The sequence below is a fragment of the Protopterus annectens genome, chromosome 1.part1, assembly GCF_019279795.1.
Source record: "Protopterus annectens isolate FY-2018-M chromosome 1.part1, PAN1.0, whole genome shotgun sequence".
In the NCBI taxonomy this organism is placed as follows: Eukaryota; Metazoa; Chordata; order Ceratodontiformes; family Protopteridae; genus Protopterus; species Protopterus annectens.
Window position 1 is genome coordinate 360,483,361 of NC_056726.1, and position 22,989 is coordinate 360,506,349.

At 40.4% G+C, this 22,989-nt stretch overlaps 1 protein-coding gene across 2 annotated transcripts in view; it reads right to left on the reverse strand.

Annotated features, from left to right (window-relative positions):
• The window catches only part of DRAXIN (dorsal inhibitory axon guidance protein), a 902,970-nt gene that overhangs the window by 212,519 nt on the left and 667,462 nt on the right, over nt 1–22,989 (reverse strand). For both annotated transcript variants that reach the window (XM_044075268.1, XM_044075275.1), the window contains exon 4: nt 12,619–12,730. In XM_044075268.1, coding sequence (XP_043931203.1) covers nt 12,619–12,730 — 112 coding nt within the window. The remainder of the gene's footprint in view (nt 1–12,618; nt 12,731–22,989) is intronic.

Here is a 22,989-nt window from a genome sequence, read left to right on the forward strand (position 1 = left end):
CATTCTCTGGACCATGCATCAGTACAACATGCTTCAGCTATATGTTGTACAACCAGTTTCATCATCACCATTGATGTCATCCTTTAAATCAGCACTGATGACTCCCCCTGCTTCAGTAAATTCAGACCCAACCCTGAAGAAGAATGACATCCCCTTGGACTCTACATTATTTTCTATTCCGAATACCCATGGATGACCCTCAGATTAGTGCTTTAGCTTCATCATTTTCCATCATAGAAACAGGGCAGTGGGGAGTCACTGCAGAGACAGATCAGAGTTCTCTTGTGCAGATTTTCTCTCCTTTATCTAGGACCGTTCTATTACAAGGGGTCTTAGGAAAAGGGCGTATAATACTCCATGATGAAGTCTTCCAACATGGACCTTGAAGGAGAGGCTTCCCCAGTATCTACCCCGATGACCACAGATTTGGGGAAATATGAGACAACAGGGGTGATGGTCAAATGAATCCGACTCCTGGGATGGTGAAATTCTACAGAAAGCTTTCCACTCTGAACCACTTATCTCCTGGTAGATGCTCATTGTAGACCACGTAGTTTTACTGGTCAATCTGTGCACCTGGCAACAGCCAGGTGTGGTGACACATAGGAGAGTGGAAAAAATGCTCTGCCTCCCAAGGATCATGATTTCTATAGTAAGACCTCCTTTAGCATACTCAACTGTAATGGCCACTGCCCTCAAAAAGAGCATTTTGAGGAAATCCTGCAATTCACAACCCCCACCGCCACCAGCAATGCGTCTAGGGTGTTGGACTCATTTAGAAAGCATGTGTACATGTTGGGCACATTCTTTACCAGGGTTTGATCTACTTCATAGATAGATTAGGTTCATAGATTAGTACTAAGCTAACTGCCCTTGTGAGCCATTTTAAGCCAAGCCAATTATCCCTTGTGAGACTCAAACCTGCACCTTGTGCTTGCAAGGCAAACACCTTAACCATTAGGCCACCCTCCCAACTTGACAAAAAATACTTCTGTTCGAAAATAAAAATAAAAAAACACATGTAGCAAAGGTAGTAGATTCTTTACCTCACCACAATATCATCTGGTACCTCGGCCTCTTGCCTTCAAGGATACATACAACCAAATGCATTCTACTTTTATATCAGGTTTAACCATTAATTAATCAATCAATCAATTAACTTGTAAACTACCTAAACGTTTTAATATAAAATATAAAATCTCCCATTGCCTTAAACCTATAAAGTGACCCATACGTATTACATATTTTTAAATACATTTTTCCATTTTTGAATAAATTTTCCTTACATTCCAATATATACATTACAATAATTTATAATACAAAATATTCAATACAATATATAATACATTTTAAATATCCAATTTAAATGTAATCTATCTTTAAATTTACCCCTCTAGGTGTCAAAGTGCCATAATTTAAAATCATTTTGCTTTCAAGCACATTTAATTTTTGCTTAAGCTCACCACTTTTTCCTTTTGATTTTGGGCTTATGGCATGTAGTATGTTTAGATGAGGTAGTCAGGAATTTGTTCCCAAGCATAGTAAAATTTTCATATGGGAGATATTCCAACCTTAAGGAACTGCTGAATAAGCCTTTATTTGTATCAAATGACTTAGTCATGGGCTCATTTTCTTGTGGGAAATGTAAGGTTTGTCAAAAAATTAGAAATATTTCAGGAAGTTTAATAAATGATAGGACATTTTCAAGCAAAAATAGGTTTACTTGTAATTCATGTGGAGTAGTATATGCTATAGGATGTGGATGTGAGAAAACAAAATGGTATATAGGTCAAATGAAAAGAGCTGTCAAGGTTAGAATTCTAGAACATTTGGGTGATATTCGAAAAGAGCTGTCAAGGTTAGAATTCTAGAACATTTGGGTGATATTCGAAATAAAAATTATAAAAGTCCTGTGGCAGATCATTTTTGCAAAGTACATGGAGGAGTTGACTCCACTTTTTCTTTAGTGTTTTGGCAAGGCCATTTCAAGCAAAAAGTGGTGAGCTTAAGCAAAAATTAAATGTGCTTGAAAGCAAAATGATTTTAAATTATGGCGCTTTGACACCTAGAGGGCTAAATTTAGAGGTAGATTACATTTAAATTGGATATTTAAAATGTATTATATATTGTATTGAATATTTTGTATTATAAATTATTGTAATGTATATATTGGAATGTAAGGAAAACATTTATTAAAAAATGGAAAAATGTTTTTAAAAATATGTAATACGTATGGGTCACTTTATAGGTTTAAGGCAATGGGAGATTTTATATTTTATATTTTATATTTTATATTAAAAATTTTTAGGTAGTTCACAAGTTAATTAATTAATTAATTAATTAATGGTTAAACCTGATATAAAAGTAGAATGCATTTGATTGTATGTATCCTTGAAGGCAAGAGGCCAAGGTACAAGATGATATTGTGGTGAAGTAAAGAATCTACTACCTTTGCTACGTGTGTTTTTTTATTTTGATCTACTTGATGCAGCTGACTAGACTTCAGCATGCTCTAGCCGAAAAAACACTGGAGATAAAGATCAAGTTGCTCTCTGGGAGCTTACAGAGGAAATTAGTTTCCCAGGTCAGTAAGAACACTCTGTCTATGAGACTGCTGCATAACACACTGGAAGCAGCAGCCAGGGCAGTTGTGTTAGGCATTGCCATATGTCATTACATCTGAATCAGATACTGTAATTTTTTCATTCACTGTACCTCTTAAGAGAGCCCATGCTTGTTTGAGCCTCAGGTGAAGGAAAAGATGCAGAGAAAAAAAAAACAGGAGGGCAAAACTCTCACTATTGTGGCAAGCCCTTCTTCTCAAAGAATGAGTTTACATAATTGTGAAGATAGGTGAAGGCTGCCAGCCTAGCCAGATAGAATTTTGTAGATAATTCTGTCATTTGTAAATATTAATGTAAGCCACAGGCTTCTTCTCCTAAATTTGAAATGACTGTATTGGATATTGAACTACAAAAATGCAATAACAGTGCACTCTGCTGTAAGAAAGCTAAGTCAAGCATTTATTGGCTGTCTTTGATGTCAAAATATTCAGAGCCTATATGTCTAGAGGGAGGCATCCTGCCTGTTGTTTTAAGACCAGAGTTAATGGCTAGAATTTGCATGTATAAATGTCCTTTATTACTCTGGTTTCTGACCAGGTGTAAAGAATGTAAATGTAGATTCTGTTAGCCTGGAAACACCAGAGAAGTGTGAAGAATGATGTCATGTGAAGCAGCTCTGTGTTATCAATTTAAAGAGAGAGAATCAGAGAGCTCAGAGCATTTTGTCTTGAAAACATCCAACATCACCAGCACTGCATGCTTCTATATTTAAGTTATTTAAAACTGTGTTTTCTCTTATAAATAGCTAGGAATTAGGAAGATTAGACTAAGTGTTTTTAGGTGTTGATGTACTTTTCAACGGTATTATTTTAAGTATTTCTCTGTCATCTCTGAACTCTTGACTACCACTGTGTAGTAAGAAGTATTGTCTTGTGTTTTTATTATTTATTACTAAATATTTTTAAACCTTTCAACTGTGATTTTTTTATGTAGTGTTAATTTAAGCTCTAGAGTACATTGCATAAATGTAGTGATACTGTACCAAGTCACTCTAATAAGCCTTGACTGTTCAGTCACACTTACCATTTGGATAATAATATTGCACAGTAATAATTGGACACCCTTTCAGAAGGGCCTTTGAGTAGCTGATATTAGTGGGTGGTGGCAGCTGGTACTACCGTATAGTCTTAGTAAAAGGGGCACAGTCGGAGAACCTGTGCCAGCCTTCCCCAGGAGTGTCTGTGTGGTTGTATAAAACTCTTACCTCAAAGTGTGTGTGTGTCAGATACTTGGGCAGGGACACGAAGCACTGGTTAGACAGAGAGGGTGCTGGAGGTTTTAGCTTGCCCACTAGGCTGAGATCTGGACCCTATAACTGTGCTAGTGGGAAGTCTTATTGGGGATCTGGAGAGAAGGGAAGAAACCAGTCCCAGACTGACTGTGATCTCTGTGTGCTGTTAAGGGAAATTGCACTTTACTATGTGTGTATCTATTATCCTTTCCCTATATGGACGCCCCTCACTGGTGTTAGTGGTGAGGATTGAGGCTCCTTAATTGCTGGGCCAGGGCACGGGCATCACATATTAATTGTTTGGCAGTGGTGAAATATCCACATCACATATTAATTGGTTGGCAAACACTAATTGGCTTGTAGTGGTGTGGGTAGAGTGAATTCCTGTAGCTTGTGTACAGTGATCACTGAAGATGTTTTTGTACTCTAAATCAGCCACACAGTAAATACTCAAGGTTCAGATCACAATTGTCTTATTTCTTTTGTTAGCTTAGTTAGTCAGGGCGAGCAGACAGCATATCAGCAGAGGAGTATGGAAAGCTGACAAGGAGCCAGCTGGCTGAGATGTGCCAGGCTAGGGGACTGGTGCATGGAAACCTGACTAAGGCAGACATGATTGCAGCTTTGGTCACAGCTGCATCAGAAAACAGCAATCAGGAGGACAATCAGACTGGCAGTGGAGATGTACTACACTCCGAGATTGGACAGCTCAACCTTTCTGCAGAGGACTTAAAAATCCATCTGGAGCTAAAGAGATTTGAGTTGGAGACTAGGCGTTTGGAAATAGAAGCAGCTGAGAGACTGAGGCATCCAGAGAGTGAGGACCAGGAGAAACTGTGACGTTTGCAGGCTGAGGAAATTGAGAAACTGCTATACCTGGAAGCTGAGGAAAAGGAGAGGCAGAGGCAGCATGAGAAGTAGATACTGACTATTCACCAGAGTCATGGAGGTAATGTGGAATGGAGGAACTGGACCCCAGAAGCACAAAAGGTCAGTAAATTACTTTCGCTGTTTAAAGAGGGGATAATTTTTATATTTTCATTCATATGTTTGGGAGGGTATGTAAACGGTATGATGTTGACCAAAGGCTCTGGGTACGGTTCCTGAACCCCTTACTCCATGGTAAAGCTGTAACTGTGTTGCCTAAACTTGCTGATTGTGAAAATCTTGATTATACTGCTGTTAAAAATCACTTGTTAGAATGTTTTAAGCTAACACCTGAAACGTATAGGAAAATGTTTTGTGAGCATAGACGCAAGGCAGATGAAACTGTGTGTGAATATGTTGCTGATCTGAGCACTTATTTTCATAGGTGGGTGAGTGGATGTCAGGTCACCACTTTTGAAGGGCTGGCAGACCTTTTGGTGAGGGAACAAGCCCTTAGCACTTTATCTGAGGACAATGAGAATCTGGTTAGCTGATAGACAATATGCTACTTTAGATGAGTTGGAGAAGAAGGGAGACCTATACCTAGCAAGCAGGGCATCCCTGCACAGGAAAGGGACTGCCAGTACTGCTCATGGGTCTAAAGGAACCCATGGTGGGCAGCACAGACTGCCCCAATAGAATCTGCCAGTAGCAGGGGAAGCCACTAGTCCAGGTACATGTCCAGGACCTAGGGTTAAATGTTTTGAATGCAACCATTGGGGTCATGTGGCATACAGATGTACATGGAGGCAAGGTGGGGAACAAAAGGTGAGAGAGCCATAAGGGAGGACATGTACTGGGGGTCCCTTTCCTGTGCAGGGATGCCCTGCTTGCTAGGTATAGGTCTCCCTTCTTCCCCAACTCATCTGAGCACATTGTCTATCAGCTAACTAGATCCTCATGTCCTCAGGCAGAGTGCTAAGGGCTTGTTTTCTCACCCAAATGTCTGCCAGCCCTTCAGAGGTGGTGACCTGACATCCACTCACCCACCTATGAAAATAAGTGCTCAGTTCAGCAACATATTTAAACACACTTTCATCTGCCTTGCGTCTATGCTCACAAAACTTTTTCCTATACTTTTCAGGTGTTAGCTTAAAACCTTCTAACAAGTGATTTTTAACAGCAGTATAATCAAAATATTCACAATCAGCAAGTTTAGACAACACGGTTACAGCTTTATCATGGAGTAAGGGGGTCAGGAACTGTACCCAGAGCCTTTGGTCAACATCACACTGTTTACATACCCTCTCAAACATATGAATGAAGATATCAAAATTGTTCCCCTTTTTAAACTGCGGAAGAAATTTACTGACCTTTTGTGCTTCTGGGGTCAAATATTGCTTGTCCATTTGCATCAATAATTCCAAAACCATGTTATGTACAATGTTTTAAAATATTTTTTCTTAAACTTTACACAATGGCAAATTCAACTGCATTAATAGTTGACCTCTGTCTAGTGCAAAAACCAAGATATTAACTGTTATTTTTATTATACTAATTTATATATATATAATTTTCAAATTTTTCTAAGTATCTCCACAACCACGTAACACAGACAGAACTCCCTAGCCTCATATGAAAGCTCTCAGCTAGATGAATAAAATGCTGCTGACAGTATGTGTGTAACTTGAGTGGTTGCTGAGATATTGTAAGTTGTTTACAAAATATTACAAACATAATTATTACTGTATTTACTGTAACTTATAAAATTCAGTTTAAGACCTAGAACCTAAAGAATACTACCACTATAAAAATAGTTTGTGCTGAAGGGTTTATCATTTATACTTCTTTCATAGCCTCCCTTCCTCATTACCTCCTTGATTCTGACAAAGAGTCAGCATCTCCTTCTCATACTGCTTCTGCCTCTCCTTTTCCTCAGCTTCCAGGTGTAGCAGTTTCTCATTCTCCTCAGCCAGCTAATGTCACAGTTTCTCCTGGTCATCACTCTCTAGAGGCCTCAGTCTCTCAGCTGCTTCTATTTTCAAATGCCTGGCCTCCAACTCAAGTCTCTTTAGATCCAGATGGATTTTTAAGTTCTCTTCAGAAAGGTTGAGCTGTCTGTTCTCGGAGTGTAGTACATGTCCACTGACAGTCTGTTTGTCCTCCTGGTTGCTGTTTTCTGATGCAGCTGTGACCAGAGCTGAAATATGTCGGTCTTAGTCAGGTTTCCATGCATCAGTCCCCTAGCCTAGCACATCTCAGCCAGCTGGTTGCTTTTCAGCTTTCCATACTCCTCTGCTGACATGCTGCCTGCTCTCCATGACTAACTAAGCTAACAAAAGAAATAAAATAATTGTGATCTGAACTCTGAATATTCACTACATGGCTGATTTAGAGTACAAAAACACCTTCAGTGATCACTGTAGACAAGCTACAGAAATTCACTCTACCCACACCACTACAAGCCAATTAGTATTTGCCAACCAATTAATATGTGGTGTGGATATCGCACCACTGCCAAACAATTAATATGTGATGCCCGTGCCCTGGCCCAGCAATCAAGGAGCTTCAATCCTCACCACTAACACCAGTAAGGGGAGTATACATATGGAAAGGATAATACATACACACACACACAGTAAAGTATAATTTCCCTAAAGGACACACAACAATCACAGTCAGTCTCAGGCTGGTTTTTCCCCTTCTCTCCAGGTCCCAATACTCCCCACTGGCACAGTTATAGGGTCCAGATCTCAGTCTAGTGGGCAAGCTGAAACCTCCAGCACCGTCTGTATCCAACCAGTACTTCGTGTCCCTGCCCAAGTTGCTCACACACACACACACACACACACACACACACACACACACACACACACACACATACACACTCCTGGGGAAGGCTGGCACAGGTTCTTAGGCTGTTCCCCTTTTACCCAAACTATACGGTAGTACCAGCTGCCATCACCCACTAATATCAGCTACTCAAAGGCCCTTCTGAAAGCGTGTCCAGTTATTACTGTGCAATATTATTATCCAAATGGTGTGACTGAACAGTCAAGGCTTATTAGAGTGACTTGGTACAGTATCACTATATTCATGCAATGTACTCTAGAGCTTAAATTAACTCTACATAAAACAGCCACAGTTGAAAGGTTTAAAAATATTTAATAATAAATAATAAAAACACAAGACAATACTTGTTACTATACAGTGCTAGTCAAGAGTTCCGAGATCTCAGATAAATACTTAAAATAATACCATAGAAAAGTTCTGACATCAACACAGAAAAACACTTAGTCTAATCTTCCTAATTCCTAGCTATTTCTAAGAAAAAACACAGTTCTAAATAACTTACATATAGAAACAGACACTGCTCGTGATGTTGGATGTTCTCAAGACAAAATGCTCTGAGCTCTCTGATTCTCTCTCTTTAAATTAATAACACAGAGCTGCTTCACATGACATCATTCTTCACACTTCTCTGGTGCTCCCAAGCTAACAGAAACTACATTTACATTCTTTACACCTGGTCAGAAACCAGAGCAATAAAGGACATTTATACATGCAAATTCTAGCCATTAACTCTGGCCTTAAAACAATAGGCAGGATGTCGCGCTCTAGACATATTGGCTCCGAATTTTGACATCAAAGACAGTCATGAAATGCTTGACTTAGCTTTCTTACAGCAGAGTGCACTGTTGTTACATTTTTGCAATTCAATATCCAATTCAGTCTTTTCACATTTAAGAGAACAAGCCTGTGGCTTACATTAATATTTACAAATGACAGAATTATCTACAAAATTCTATCTGGCTAGGCTGGCAGCCTTCACCTATCTTCATGCACCCCCCCCCCACCTGAGAACTCAAGCTAGTTTTTCAGGTGACCCTTGAGAAATGTTGCTTGAGAGGGTTAGGTCTATCTGAGTATACCTTACCCCATTCCCTGTCTTGAGAGCCCATCTGTGTTGGCATTGCTACTCCCACTGCGGTGCTGCACTGGCATATCATATGGCATATCTTAGCAACTTGGCATTTTGCTGGCTGGCTCTGTTTAACCATGTTAGGTGGTTGTGATCTGCAATAACAGTGAATTTCCTTCCATACAGATAAGGCTGAAGTTTCTGCAATGCCCACACTATGGCTAGACATTCCTTTTCTACAGCTGAATAGCACTCCTCCCTGGGTTGTAGCCTATGACTGACATAAACCTCTGGGTGCTCTTCTTTCTCTGAAGAAATCTGGCTAAGTACAGCCCCCAGCCCATGGTTCAAAGCATCCACCTGTACAACAAATTATTTGCTGTAATCTGGACTGGCTAACACAGAGGGTCCTCCCAAAGCTTCCTTAAGTTCCTGGAATGCCTGCTCACATGCTGGGGTCCACATTACCTTATCTGGCCTGTTCTTCCTTGTCAGGTCTGTGAGGTGAGCAGCTATGGTACTATAACTGGGGACGAACTTTCTATAGTATTAAAACAACCATTTAAAAATAATAAATGAAACAACCAAATGGTCACGGAAACTTACTAACGAATCACCAGTTTATTCACAAGACCTAGCGCTTCACACACAGCCTTCAGGTCAGGAATGATCATGCTTTTTAAAATACCCTTGATGTTTTGGAGACAGACATGCTCACAGCAACATATTATTCCTATAGGACAAATTACCTTTTCCTTTCAATGGACTGTTGATCCAAACTAGATATCACAGGAATGAAACGAGTACTTTAGTGGATGGTCTGGTAGCAAGATACTTATTCTAAGGTAAGTTCAGAAGAAACTACATTTTCAAGGATACTGGGGGCAACAGTCTGGCTAGGTGGAGTAAAGTTAGCACTAAATTTGTTAATATATTGGCTATATACGTGAGATCTGAATTTATGCTATTAGAGCAAGCTCAGTACATTGTTGGACATCATTCCTTAATATCCTGATATAAATGAAGGCGGTGGTGGTGCTGCAGTAGCGTTGTCACCTCACAGCAAGACGTTGTCCCATTCAATTCTCAGCTAAAGCGTCTGCTGTGTGTAGACATGCGTGAAGGGGCGTACCTTCGTTCAAGGTTGTGCGTCAGGGCTGGCAACTCGGCACGTAAAATCTTCTGCCAATCATTAGCGGACCGGAGTTCCACTGTGGTGACCCCTAACCGGGAAAAGCCAAAAGACACAACAACAACAACAGCAACAACAACATCCTGATATAAATGAAGAAAGATTTTTAGTTCTCTTTGGTTCTGTTAACTACCTCAAGCTTGTTTGTAGTCTTTTTAACTTTTTAATAGTGCTATTAAGTTTCTTGACAGCATGTTTCAGTGTGCTCCTAAGATTTCTTTTACACTTTTATGTTCTTTTCTTTTTTTTTTCCTTTTTTTTTTGTTTTTGTTTTTGTTATACAGTTCATTAATATACAGTCGGATATGAATGCTACAACCCTCTCAGTTAGATTCACTTGTGGGGGATTGTTGGGAATTTTGCATAAGTCTTATATAACATGAAGCAGGTTTGCTATGAAGAAATCCCTAAAGATAGTCTTATTTGGTGATAGGGTTTTACCACTAGACCGTACAGAGAAGATGACCAATTTCTGCTCAAATCTGACAAGAATTAGGAGTTGTAGGGTTGGGTACAGGAAGGGCCTTAGTTGATAAGGACCAGGTCACGAACATTACAGCCTCTAGTGTGTAGATTTACAGTTTGCTCTTGTGTATCAGTGCTAACAAAATGTAGGAATCACTCAGCATATCCATCTTTAGAGATGCAAGTGTGTCAATTAATGTTTGGGTAATTTAAGTCCCCCTAGCAAGAAGATATTTTGCAATGAAGTGTGGACATAGAGTAGAAGAAATTACTTAAAGAGAGATTTGTTTCTTTCTTGATAGATGCATTAATGGAATTTAAACATTAAATGTATGCAGTGTTGTAACATTCATTCAGTACACTAAAATCACCAAACAGATTACTTGTGCATCTCATAAGTTGATGTATGGCCACATGTGGCACTTTGCCATGCAGTCAGGGTGCAGAATATCTTCAGTAAGTTGTTAACGCTTTTATTCTGACCAACATTATGATTATTTGTGAAGTAACTGTACATTTTTAAGGGAAAAAACTCAGGCACTCTGACTTTGCAGTTGCTGTGGGTAACAATCCTTACCCAGTTCCTCTTACTGTCACTCAGGGGTCATTACACAAGCTGATACAGATATCTTGCCTTTATGTATGTCTGTAAACCACAAGTTAAGCTTATCTTCAGCTATCTCAACACAGACATTTGCATGCATCTGTAAGAAGGACTTTTTAAAAAAGGTATTTCACACTTGTTGCATCATTGTACAGACTGTTGTGCTGTTTCACCCTTTGTGTCTTGGTTGCTCAGTCCACACCGAACATAAAGCATACATCTGATGCCCAGTTCAAGAAGCAAAGGCATGCACACAAAGAGGCTAAAAAGTTGTCAGCAAGAATGGCTGCTTTCCCATATCAGCAGGCTACACTTAGTATGATGCAATCATTAGTATGGCAGTGGCATTGCAATTACTGCAAGAAACATCGAGCAGCAGTACAGTCAGTATGGCCATTACTGTTGTTCTCCTCTGCTTCATACACAGCACTAACAGTAACTATCCTGCCCCTTGCTTTTGGGGGATAGGGGTAATGCATGTTCTTTCACTGTGCCAAGCTACACAGTTCTGCACTCTGCAATTCAAAAATGGGTACAGTGCTCAGAATTCAAACAAAACTGCTTTTCAGTGACTTGCTAACATTGCTGTTAATATTAAAGCCTTGTTGATAAACCTGCATCCCCTCAAGCATCAGCTGTGTACCTCGAAGGAACAGCTGCTACAGGGTAAATTGGCAAATTCAAATTATGATCTGTGGAATAAAGCATACCACATATAGTCATGTCTACCTTTCACCAGCACTATGCACCAACTCGGCCGCACCTTTATGCAGGCATTTTCATCAGATTGTCAAGTCTGATGGCAATTGCATAGCTCTGTAAAGAAAATGTAATGTCGGTAAGTCTCACAGGGGCTTCTAGGGCCACTATTGAGTGTATTTAATGCACTTTTTTTGCATTTTAAAAATAATGCATTACCTATATGTATGGCACAGTGGGTGACGAATTAAGGAAGCTGAGAGGAACGACTACAGTTAAGCCCACACTTTCCCTGCTGCTAATATTTGCTCAGTTCATGGAGACCAGGGAGGCACATGGCTTATGTGAATGATTAGACAGAGATCAGGGAGGCATGTGAATTATATAAACAATTTTAATGATCCCTCAGTGTAATACTTCAAAGCACAAACTTAACTCTTTACGTTTTAGATTGCTTCATACTTTACATCTTCTCCAGATGACTAAGTTGTCTGTGAAGAACAACTGTGAAAAAGAATATTTGTTCTCAGCTACAGAAAATGAGAAATGGAGCAGTGCAGAAGAAGAATATTACACAGTAGGACACAATATATTTTCATTCTGAGTGGGCTAACTTTCTTAGAAGAATCAAAAGAACATATATCTGTAATCCTTGTGTAAAAGGACGAAAAAGAAATCTAAAAAAAAACAGTAGACAGTGATATTACTTGTTGCTTCTATTTTTTTTTTGCTTGGGATGCTTAGCAAAAACTGCTGATCATTGTTATTTTTTTCAGATGACTGCATAACACTTGCATAGCAAGATGATAAAGAGATCAGACTAGGCAACTATTAAATTAGCCATGATAAACAGATGTCTTAAGGGGTGTAGCCAATGTGAAAAAATAACTGACACAAATCAGCTGTAGGCAGGACAGTGTTAAAACTTATACCGCTGTAAACAACTGCCTGTTACAGATTTCACTGATCATATCCAAGTATTAAGGCAACATTTCTAAACTCAAAGTCCATTACCTTTCTTTTTGGCAGAAGGCCAAGTTTCTGGTTTCAAGTCTTCATAGTCTGTCCAGTCAAACAGAGTCATGTCAAGAGTAGGCATTACATCAGCATCAGTCCTTACACGTGCCTGTTAACAGGAAAGAAGCAGTCAAGGAAATGCAACAGTCAGTTCATGCAACTTATGATTTTAACAACACTTGCAGGATATTTGCAGATAAACACAAATTATATCATGGTGGCCCCTGTTTACACATATGCACTGCTTCTAATAGCTCCAGTTTACTGACCTCTAGTAACCACAGCATTACTTATTTTGGATTATTTATCATGCGTGCAATAATACAGCTACAGCTTTAAATACATTCAGTTCGAACAGGCACTAAAAAGTTGAAGGTGATCACATCCCCGCATGTAGATCATGTATGGACTTGAATGCAGTTGCAAGTAATTCAGGATCCTTGCTTTAGTAGAACTTAATGGGATATTCATGCCATGACCAAGTCTTATAAGTAACACTGAGCCATAGCCTGGGAAGAAGTAGTGACTGATAATGACAGAAGGGAAATATGAATTTTCAGAGATGTGATATAAGTGCCCCAAATGATGGCTATGAAGGTTCATGAACGTTTTTTAAATGACTGAACTGTACCTGCAGTGATTCTTTTTCTAATCATACTAGCTTCTTATCTGAGATTTTTCTCTAGTTTTAGAAAGCAATTTTATCGTACTAGGAGAAGTATTTCATGCTACACATTGGCTCTCATACTGCTACAATTTTAACAGGGCTCATTTTTACTGTTTCTAATTTTTATCATAAATTAAGCAGCCAGTTTTAATTTACAGTGGTAAGACTTTTTTGATTATAGAAGACTTACCTATTTAAAAGTCAAATTCTTTACCTGTTGTTTCACAGGTTAGTACTAGGCTAGCTGCTCTTGTGGTCCATTTTAAGCTTAGCCAATTACTTATGTGAGAATCAAGGCCTGCACCTTGTAAGGCAGCACCTTAACCATTATGCCAACATTATTTGAAGATAGTGTTAGTACCCAAAATTATTTCTGTAGTAATGTACTCATAATGCTATATCATGTCACACAGAAGATATAAAACAGCTCACTGCAGTAAAGTAAGGTAAACCTCAACATTTCTAATACTGTCCTGGTTTCTCTAAATTTCATCTAGACACTATTCATTGGACCATGGCTTGATGAAACCCATTCACTGACTTCCAATCCATTGAACTAATAGAGGACACAGGAATGGGAGTTTGTTCACACTGCAGGAACCATGTTAAAAAACTATTTCTGAGTTTCAGTGGATCGGGAGTCAATGCATTGGTTTCACTGAGCACTGGTCTGATGAACAATGGCCAAGTGAATTGCTACAGACTCACTATTCTTCAGCACTTATAGCTAAACATCTTTTTGTGCTGATGTACAAGCACCACATTTGTTTTCCAGGAAGTAACACTCATGCAGAGCTATCCATCAGTGCAACGCCTCACTCAAGTCCTGTCTTAAATATACAATTCTCTGACAGCAGGTTTAGTTCAGGGTTAGCTCCATAGACTGATGCACTGCAGATTTAGTGTCAGCTCAGTAACTACATATCAGTGACAACATCCTGGATAGTAAAACTATTCCCACATCAAAAACTTAAGCTAGCCTCTTGGCTGCAGTACATGCTGCTCATTTGGATTCTGCACTGCTATGGCTCAGTATAACAGTTTTATTAACACTCATTATGATGGCAATAAAGCTGCTCTGCAGATGCAGAGTGAAACAGACACATCGCCATCTTATTTATTTATTTAACATTTGTTTACCAGGAAAATCTGACTGGGACAGTGCCCATTTTCAGCGGAGGCCTGAGGAGAAATGCTCTAGACAGATGTCTTTGGAATGCGGGAGAAAATCGGAGCGCCTGGAGGAAAACCACATGAATGCAGGGAGGACATGCAGATTCTACACAAAAGGTACCCCAGCCAAGAATCAAACTGAAGAACCTCTTGCTGTGAGGCAACAACGCTAACCTCTGCACCACTGCACCAACCATTGCCCAGTGTAGTCCTTTCCTTCCCCCACCCTACATATCTGAAGACCAGGTTAAGGTAAAAAACACAGCCTCTATGGGACCAAACAGCATCCCAGGTGTCTTCTAAACAAACTAAAACAAGAACAAAGATTATCATTAAGTACCCTGTTCAATCATAGCCTAACCACAGGCTTTGTTCCTGCAGAATGGAGAACAGCAACAATTATACCCCTCCACAAAGGTGGCTTAGCAACAGTCCCAGGGAATTATAGACCCATACGTCTGACCAGCCTCATCTGTAAAGCCATGGAACATATCATCACGGACTTCATAAATAAAGACATAGGCAACCTCCAAACCCTGGATCCGACCCAATTCGACTTTGTCAATGGCAGATCCTGCCTGTTAAACCTGTTTTTTTTTCTTTGAAAATGTGACCAGGGCCGTTGACAAGGGCAAATCTGTGCACAGGGCATACCTCGACTTGGCAAAGGCCTTTGACTCAATCCCACACTCAGGTATTACTGATAAACTTAGGAAACTGAATGTATACCCTTTTGTTTTAAGATGGGCTGTCAGCTGGCTCACAAACTAGTCAAATACTATCAAAGTGGGTGACTCCACATCAACAAGCAGACCTGTCACTAGTGGGCTGCCAAAAGGGTCAGTGCTGGGCCCTCTACTGTTTGGTATATAGTTCTCATAAATTCAGGCCAAAACTAAGGGGCTGTGGCTGACCAAGTTTCTGGATGACTGCAAACTGGGTGGAATTACTGAATCCCCAAATGACCTGTTGCCCTTGGGATTCCGGATACTGGCTAAGGATCTTGCCACTCCTATAGTGCCTTTTTTAGGCAAGATTCAAATGACAAATTCAACAGCATAACAGGTACAAGCAAGCAAAATCTGAGGATAATGCTACTCAATGCTAGAAGTCTAAACCTTAAAATGCACTCACTCAAGGCACTCCTTAAAATGGAGAACATCGACATCTGTGCAGTGACAGAGACCTGGTTCGAGGCTCCAGAGAGCACCAATGCATTACCAGGCTATAATTCATACCACACCTTTCGGCCACCTAACTTGGACCGAAGCAATAAAGGTGGAGGCTTGTCCATATTCATTAAGGATATCCACACCTCCAGGCTAGTTGCTCAGCATAATGCATCTGAGATTATCAAAGTGCAACTAACTCTGGGCAAGACCGCAATGCAAATTGTAGCTTGCTACAGATCCCCCATCATGCCCCAGGATTCCCACTCCTCATTTCTTGATACACTGGAAAAAATTAGGGTACAACCTAACACCCTAATAATGGGCGATTTCAACTATCCCACCATTAACTGGGAAAACTACTCATGTACCAACTCTTGTACTCAACGTTTTCTGGAATTCATAAATTCCAGTGCCTTGAATCTACTTATCCACACCCACACCAGGGGCAGCAATATCCTACATGGGAAACCGGTGTTCCACATCAGAGGTCAATTCCTTGTTGGTCAGATCCGACCACAAGCAAATCACCCTAGACATCTACATCCCAGCCCCACCCCCCATTAGGGAAACCACCATAAAAAATTATCCAAAGCCAACGTCACGCTTCTTAAGACAGAAGTGGCAAACTTCACCACACCCATGCTGATGGACAATAGAGATATGACTGCTGAATGCTGAATCATATACAATTGCACTTTATAAGCACTTACATGAGTGCATGGATTGTGCAATCCCTAACAGAACCAAGCTGCTATCCTCCAAAACAAGGAAGCCAATCTGGTGGTCCCCTGCTATAAACAAACTCTACAACAGAAGAAGGAAACTGTTGCAAAAAAGAGTAAAATCCCATGATTGGAGGCATGCCTTGGTCAGCCTCAGTAAGAAGCTGAGATCCCTCATAAAATCCTCCAAAGCTAGTTACGAAAACAAAATCACCACTGATTCTAAAGACAACCACAAAGCATTCTACAGCTATGTCAAGAATCTCAATGGCAACACTCAGATCTGCTCTGAGTTACAGCACAATGGCACTAAATATACAGAACCAACTGATATTGCCAACATCCTGGCAGATAGGATCAGTGCTAACTTTACCCCTCTCTCATCCCCTAAAGGGCCCATCTCTATACTGGAAGAATGCAAAGTACCTGTAATCATGGCTGCACAGGTAAAAAACACACTCTCCAAAGCCAAGAACACAGCATCCATGGGACCTGACAACATCCTAGGCTGCATTCTACATGAACTACAGAACAAACTGGCACCCCACCTAAGTACCACGTTCGATCATAGCCTCACCTCAGGCTTTGTGCTCACTGAATGGTGCACAGCAACATTTATCCCACTGCACAAAGGGGGAGCCACCACAGACCCCAGGAACTACCGCCCCATTAGCCTGACGAGCCTGGTCTGCAAGGCTATGGAGTGTATCATCATGGAACTTATAAACAATGACACTGGTAATCTCCAAACACTGGACTCTACCCAGTTCAGGTTTGTAAAAGGCAAATTATGTCTCCTAAACCTGATAAACTTCTTTGAAGCGGTCACCAAAGCTGTAGATGAGGGTAAGGTGGTACACACAGCCTATCTAGATCTCGCCAATGCTTTCAACACCATCCCCCATTCTGGAATTATAGACAAACTCACTAAACTAGGTATAAATCCCTATGTCACAAGATGGGTTGCCAATTGGCTCACTGACTGAACCCACGCGGTGAAAGTAGCAGACTCTAAATCCAACTTCAGACCAGTGACAAGTGGAGTACCACAGGGTTCAGTCCTAGGTCCTTTCCTGTTTGGTTTCTACTTCTCTGAAGTACAGACTAACACAGAAGGTCTTTGGCTAACAAAGTTCGCAGATGACTGCAAACTAGGAGCCGTAATCAAATCTCCTAATGATGTGGACATCCTACAAAAGGGCCTCACTGCATTGTCATCCCTTTTGGTAAAAACTCTGTACCCATGAACTACCACATAGGCGGTAGTCTAGTTATCACCGAAAGCGTGATAAGAGACCTTGGGACACAGGTGGACAGTAGCCTGTCCTTTGATAATTACATTGCCACAGTAGTCAGGAAATCCTTCTAGGTGGCACATCTCATCACAAAAGGTTTCTCATCCAGGAAAAAAGAGGTCATTGTTCCCCTCTACTCATCACTCAATAGACCCATTATAGAGTACAATGCCCCTTTTGGTATGTACCACACAAGACATCTACAACAACTGGAAAGGCCACAGAAATACCTCACAAAGAGGATTGCCAGCCTCAAACAGATGCCCTATGCAGACCATCTCAAAAATCTCCAGCTTTACTCTGTCACATATTGCCTACTCAGAGGTGATCTCTGCCAAACATACAAAGCTATGTCAAACCCAGAGCGGTTGTCACCACAATAAACAGAACATGCTGGAGGAATAGATTCCTATCTCAGAGACTTCCTGTACTCTGGAACATACTACCTATCTATATCAAACAAAGCTCCTCATTAGCACTCTTCAAGAAAAATCTTGATGATTGGATGGGAGATAGGAAATTCACCCGGAGGATCACTTCTGTGGCTCTGCTTGACAGGGGCACAGGAAAATAATTTTCTTGGGTGGCAAAAGCCAGGGTACCATTTGGCTAGGCTAGGCTTATATAAGCCCTAAGGCCAATAGCCTAGTACCTACCTATGAACCTATGTCAGTATACTTCAGGAGGGCCTTACTCAGACCAGTGACTGGTGTCTTAGTCATGGTCTCAAACTGAATGCAAAGAAATGCATCATCATTCCCTTTGGTAAAAACAATGTCCCTTCACACTATCAAATTAACAACAATATCCTATGTACCTACAAAGTGGTTAGAGATCTGGAATCACAAGTAGACTGCGACCTTAACTTTGACCACCATGTGTCTACTGTAGTAAAGAAGGCTTTCTACACAGCACACGTGATTAGCAAAGGCATCGTCTTTAGATCAAAGGAGTTTATAACCCCCGCTATACTCATCACTAATCAGACCCATAATGGAGTATAATGCCCCTTTTGGCATGTACTGTACAAAGCATCTGCAGCAATTAGAGAGACCTCAGAGGTTTCTAACTAAGATCAAGGGACTCCAGCACGTACCATACACAGACTGATTACAGTCCCTGTCACTATACTCAGTATCCTATAGACTTCTTAGGGGTACTTATGCCTGGCTTGCAGAACAATCTCCAACCCAAACCTAATGAATTTACTGCACATTCATAAATAAAATGGGACTAGAGCTAGCCATTCCAGGGACCTAAATATGGTGTGCAACTTGAATAGGACCTGCTGGAGGGACAGATTTGTCTCCCAGCACTGCTTCATCTTTGAAATAGGCTGCCAATTAATGTGAAGCAGAGCATCTCTATGACACTGTTCAAAATGAACCTGGATGAGTGGATGGGGCACCATAAAATCTTCCTGGCGATAGTGCCCACAACCCTCCTGGACATGGGCAGTCATTACTAAACACAATCCTGGGAATTGACTAGAGTATCTGTGGTATTACATTGGGATGAAATGGCTAGGCTTGAAATGACCTCCAGGTCAACAGCCTGGTAACCTCCTATGATCTATCACCAGTCAGTATATTATATACTGCCTTGTCAAACCTTGTTTGATAAAGATCATAACTTCATTCATTTTCTAATATCCCCTTTATCCAATTCAGGGCCATGTGGACAAAAGGATAACATAAAGACTCAATGTAGGAGACACTCTGGCTAGGAACCAAGCTCTATGAGGTAGCAATGTAAAAAGCTGCATTACTGTGACGTGGTTCTAAGGTAGAGCAAAACAAAAATTCTGCTCATTTACCCAATACAGTTCACCACTTTCACCCAGTACCAATCCTGGAATTCTAAAATAATGCACAATATTGTTTTCTACCTATTCAAGACAGCACGATTATATGCACCCATTAAACAATCTGCCCAATGGTGTGATTGCAAAGTGCTTAAGTAAATTCACCTACTGCCATAGCCAAATGTTGGACTAGTACTACTTTGCCAAAATATACATTAATAACTCTTGATTTGAGAAGCAGCAAATCCCTAGTTTCCCTCCTCCACTCCTACCTGGGAAACATGGAGGGCTTCTCTCACAGAAGCAGATATAATTCTGAAAACCATGTTGATTGCCTTGATTGATTAACCTTGCTTGTAACTGACTCCGTTTTTAAGAAAATGTTATAGATGGACAGACAGATGGTTTCCATATTAATAACAATTCTCCACATTTATCCATAACACTTCCTCTCTCTGTAACACAATACATATACTGAGAGAAGATATATATATATATATATATATATATATATATATATATATATATATCGATCTAGGACTATTGAACGAAAGTTCAATAGTCGGAATCCACAATGACTGAAGCACTTTAACGAAAGTGCTTTCAAAGAAAAAGCGCTTTCGTTAAAGTCCGTTCAAAAAAAACAAAAAACAATAAATCTTCTTTTATGCAGGGGGGAGGGGCAAGCCACCCTGCACCCCCCCATGCGGGGGACTGTGCCCCCCACACCCCCCTACATTTATATTCTCACTCCAAGGTCGCACTACAGTGGGGAAAATGGAATTCTCCCTTAACTGCACAGTAGTGCCACCGGCACAACCAGCATACATAACCAAAAGTGCTGCTTCGGTGAACGGCACTTTCGGTTATGTATGTTCGGTGATTTCTGCTTTGGCAGAAAGTGCCGTCTGGGATCTGTACGGATCCCGTATATACTGCCGGGCAAATGAAGTTTGAATATATATATATATATATATATATATATATATATATATATATATATATAGATCACCTTCATTTGCCTGACAGTTCATTCGCCCAACAGAAATGTCAGGCAGCCCAATTGCCTGACAGTTCATTTACACAACAAATAAAAAAAGGCAAATAAAAGGTATATGTCCTTTTCCCCACAGTGGTGCGATCCTGGAGTTAGAATATATAGTTAGGGGGGTGTGGGGGACACAGCCCCCCCACCTACTTTGGTTTTATATTGTCCAGTTTGGTTTTTATTGTTCACTAAAACCAAAGTAGATTGGGGAGCTTCACCCCCCCCCACACCCCACACACCCCTAACTATATATTCCAACTCCAGGATTGCACTACTGTGGGGAAAAGGACATATACCTTTTTATTTGCCTTTTTCTAACTGTCGGTCAAATGAACTGTCAGGCAAATGAACTGTCAGGCAAATGAACCGTCAGGCAATTGGGCTGCCTGAAATTTCTGTCGGGCAAATGAACTGTCAGGCAAATGAAGGTGACCCATATATATATATATATATATATATATATATATATATATATATATATATGTATATATATATATATATATATATATATATATATATATATATATATATAAAACTAGATGTATGGGTCTACCTGTTATTATGGAAAACCCACTTTACCGAACTGCAAAAAAAGTTTTACTCTGGGAAAGGAGACACTTGGCCACCAGGTAAAAAGAAACACACTGAAGCATATCAAACCCACCCAAGTGGGTGACTTTGTCCACCACACCAGCCCCATGTGGGGGGCCATGCCCCACACCCCCCAACTAAATATGCTGACTCCAAGATCACACTATAGTGGGGAAAATGCCAATTTTTTCCATGGTGGCCAAGTGTCTCCTTTCCCAGAGTAAAACTCTGGTGATATGAACATTCAAAAAATCAGTTTTTGACAAAGTGGTCTCACATCTCTTTGCAGTTCCGTGAAGTTGGTTTTCGATAATAACAGGTAGACCCAGATATATCTATACCGATATCTATCTATCTATATCTATCTATATATATATATATATATATATATATATATATATATATATATCTTACAAAAGGGCCTCACTGAGACAGATGCCTGGTGTCAAAGCCATGGCCTCAACCTCATTGACAAAAAGTACATTGTCATCCCCTTTGGTAAAAACTCTGTACCCATGAACTACCACATAGGTGGTAGTCTACTTAACACCGAAAGTCTGATAAGAGACCTTGGGACAAAGGTGGACAGTAGCCTCTCCTTTGATAATCACATCACCACAGTAGTCAGGAAATCCTTCTACATGGCACACCTCATCACAAAAGGTTTCTTATCCAGGAAAAAAAGGTCATTGTTCCCCTCTACTCGTCACTCATTAGAATCATTATAGAGTACAATGCCCCTTTTGGGTTGTAGCTCACAAGACTTCTACAATAACTGGAAAGGCCGCGGAAATAACTCACAGAGAGAATTACCAGCCTCAAACAGATGCCCTATGCAGACCATCTCAAAAACCTGCAGCTTTACTCTGTCGCATATTGCCTACTCAAAGGCGATCTCTGCCTAACATACAAAGCTATGTCAAACCCAGAGGTGTTGGACATGCTCCACTTAAAAAAAACTCAATCCCTTTGAGCTACATACTCTAGGGACCTAAACCTTGTCACCACAATAAATAGAACATGCTGGAGGGATAGAATCCTGTCCCAGAGACTTCCCATACTCTGGAACAAACTACCTAGCTCTATCAAACAAAGCTCCTCATTAGCACTCTTCAAGAAGAATCTTGATGATTGGATGGGAAATAGGAAATTCACCCCGGGGATCACCTCTGTGGCTCTGCTCAACAGGGGCACAGAAAAATAATTTTCTTGGGTGGCAAAAGCCAGGGTACCTTTTTAGCTAAGCTTATATAGGCCCTAGGCCCTAGGGCCAATAGTCTAGTACCTACCTATGAACCTATGAACCTATCTATCTATCTATATATATATATATATATATATATATATATATATATATATATTTGTACATACTCAAGGTGGGAGTCATGCACTATTTGCTGCTAATGAAACTGCTGTTTTAACTAAAATGTAACCAGTTTTTAATAAATAAAGAAAATGGTCCAGATGGTAAGAAAATAGTCCAAATGGTCCATCCTCCTCTTCCTTACCTTATTATCAACCCTACTGAAAAAAACAGGCCAGCTTTGGTGATATAGACCAATAAAGCCCTGACTATGTTCAGGGTGACCTGAATTAGCTTTGTGGCCCATTCACTTGATTTTGTTGAAGGGAGAATGGGCATGTCTATCCTGGGAAGAGGGCGGGGGGGGGGGGGTAGGATGCACAGAGCCAAAATCTCTTGAAGGAGAGGTGTCATTTTGATATATACATCCTGGGGACAAGATTGTATTTCACCAAGCCACTATCTGGTTGTAGCTTTCATTAATGAGTGAATTTCAGAGAGCACTTGCAGTGGAAGGCATTGTAAGCCCCCATGGTGATGCAAGTAGCTCATCTTCCCCACCCAATGGGTGGAAGTTGCATCATATAAACAGT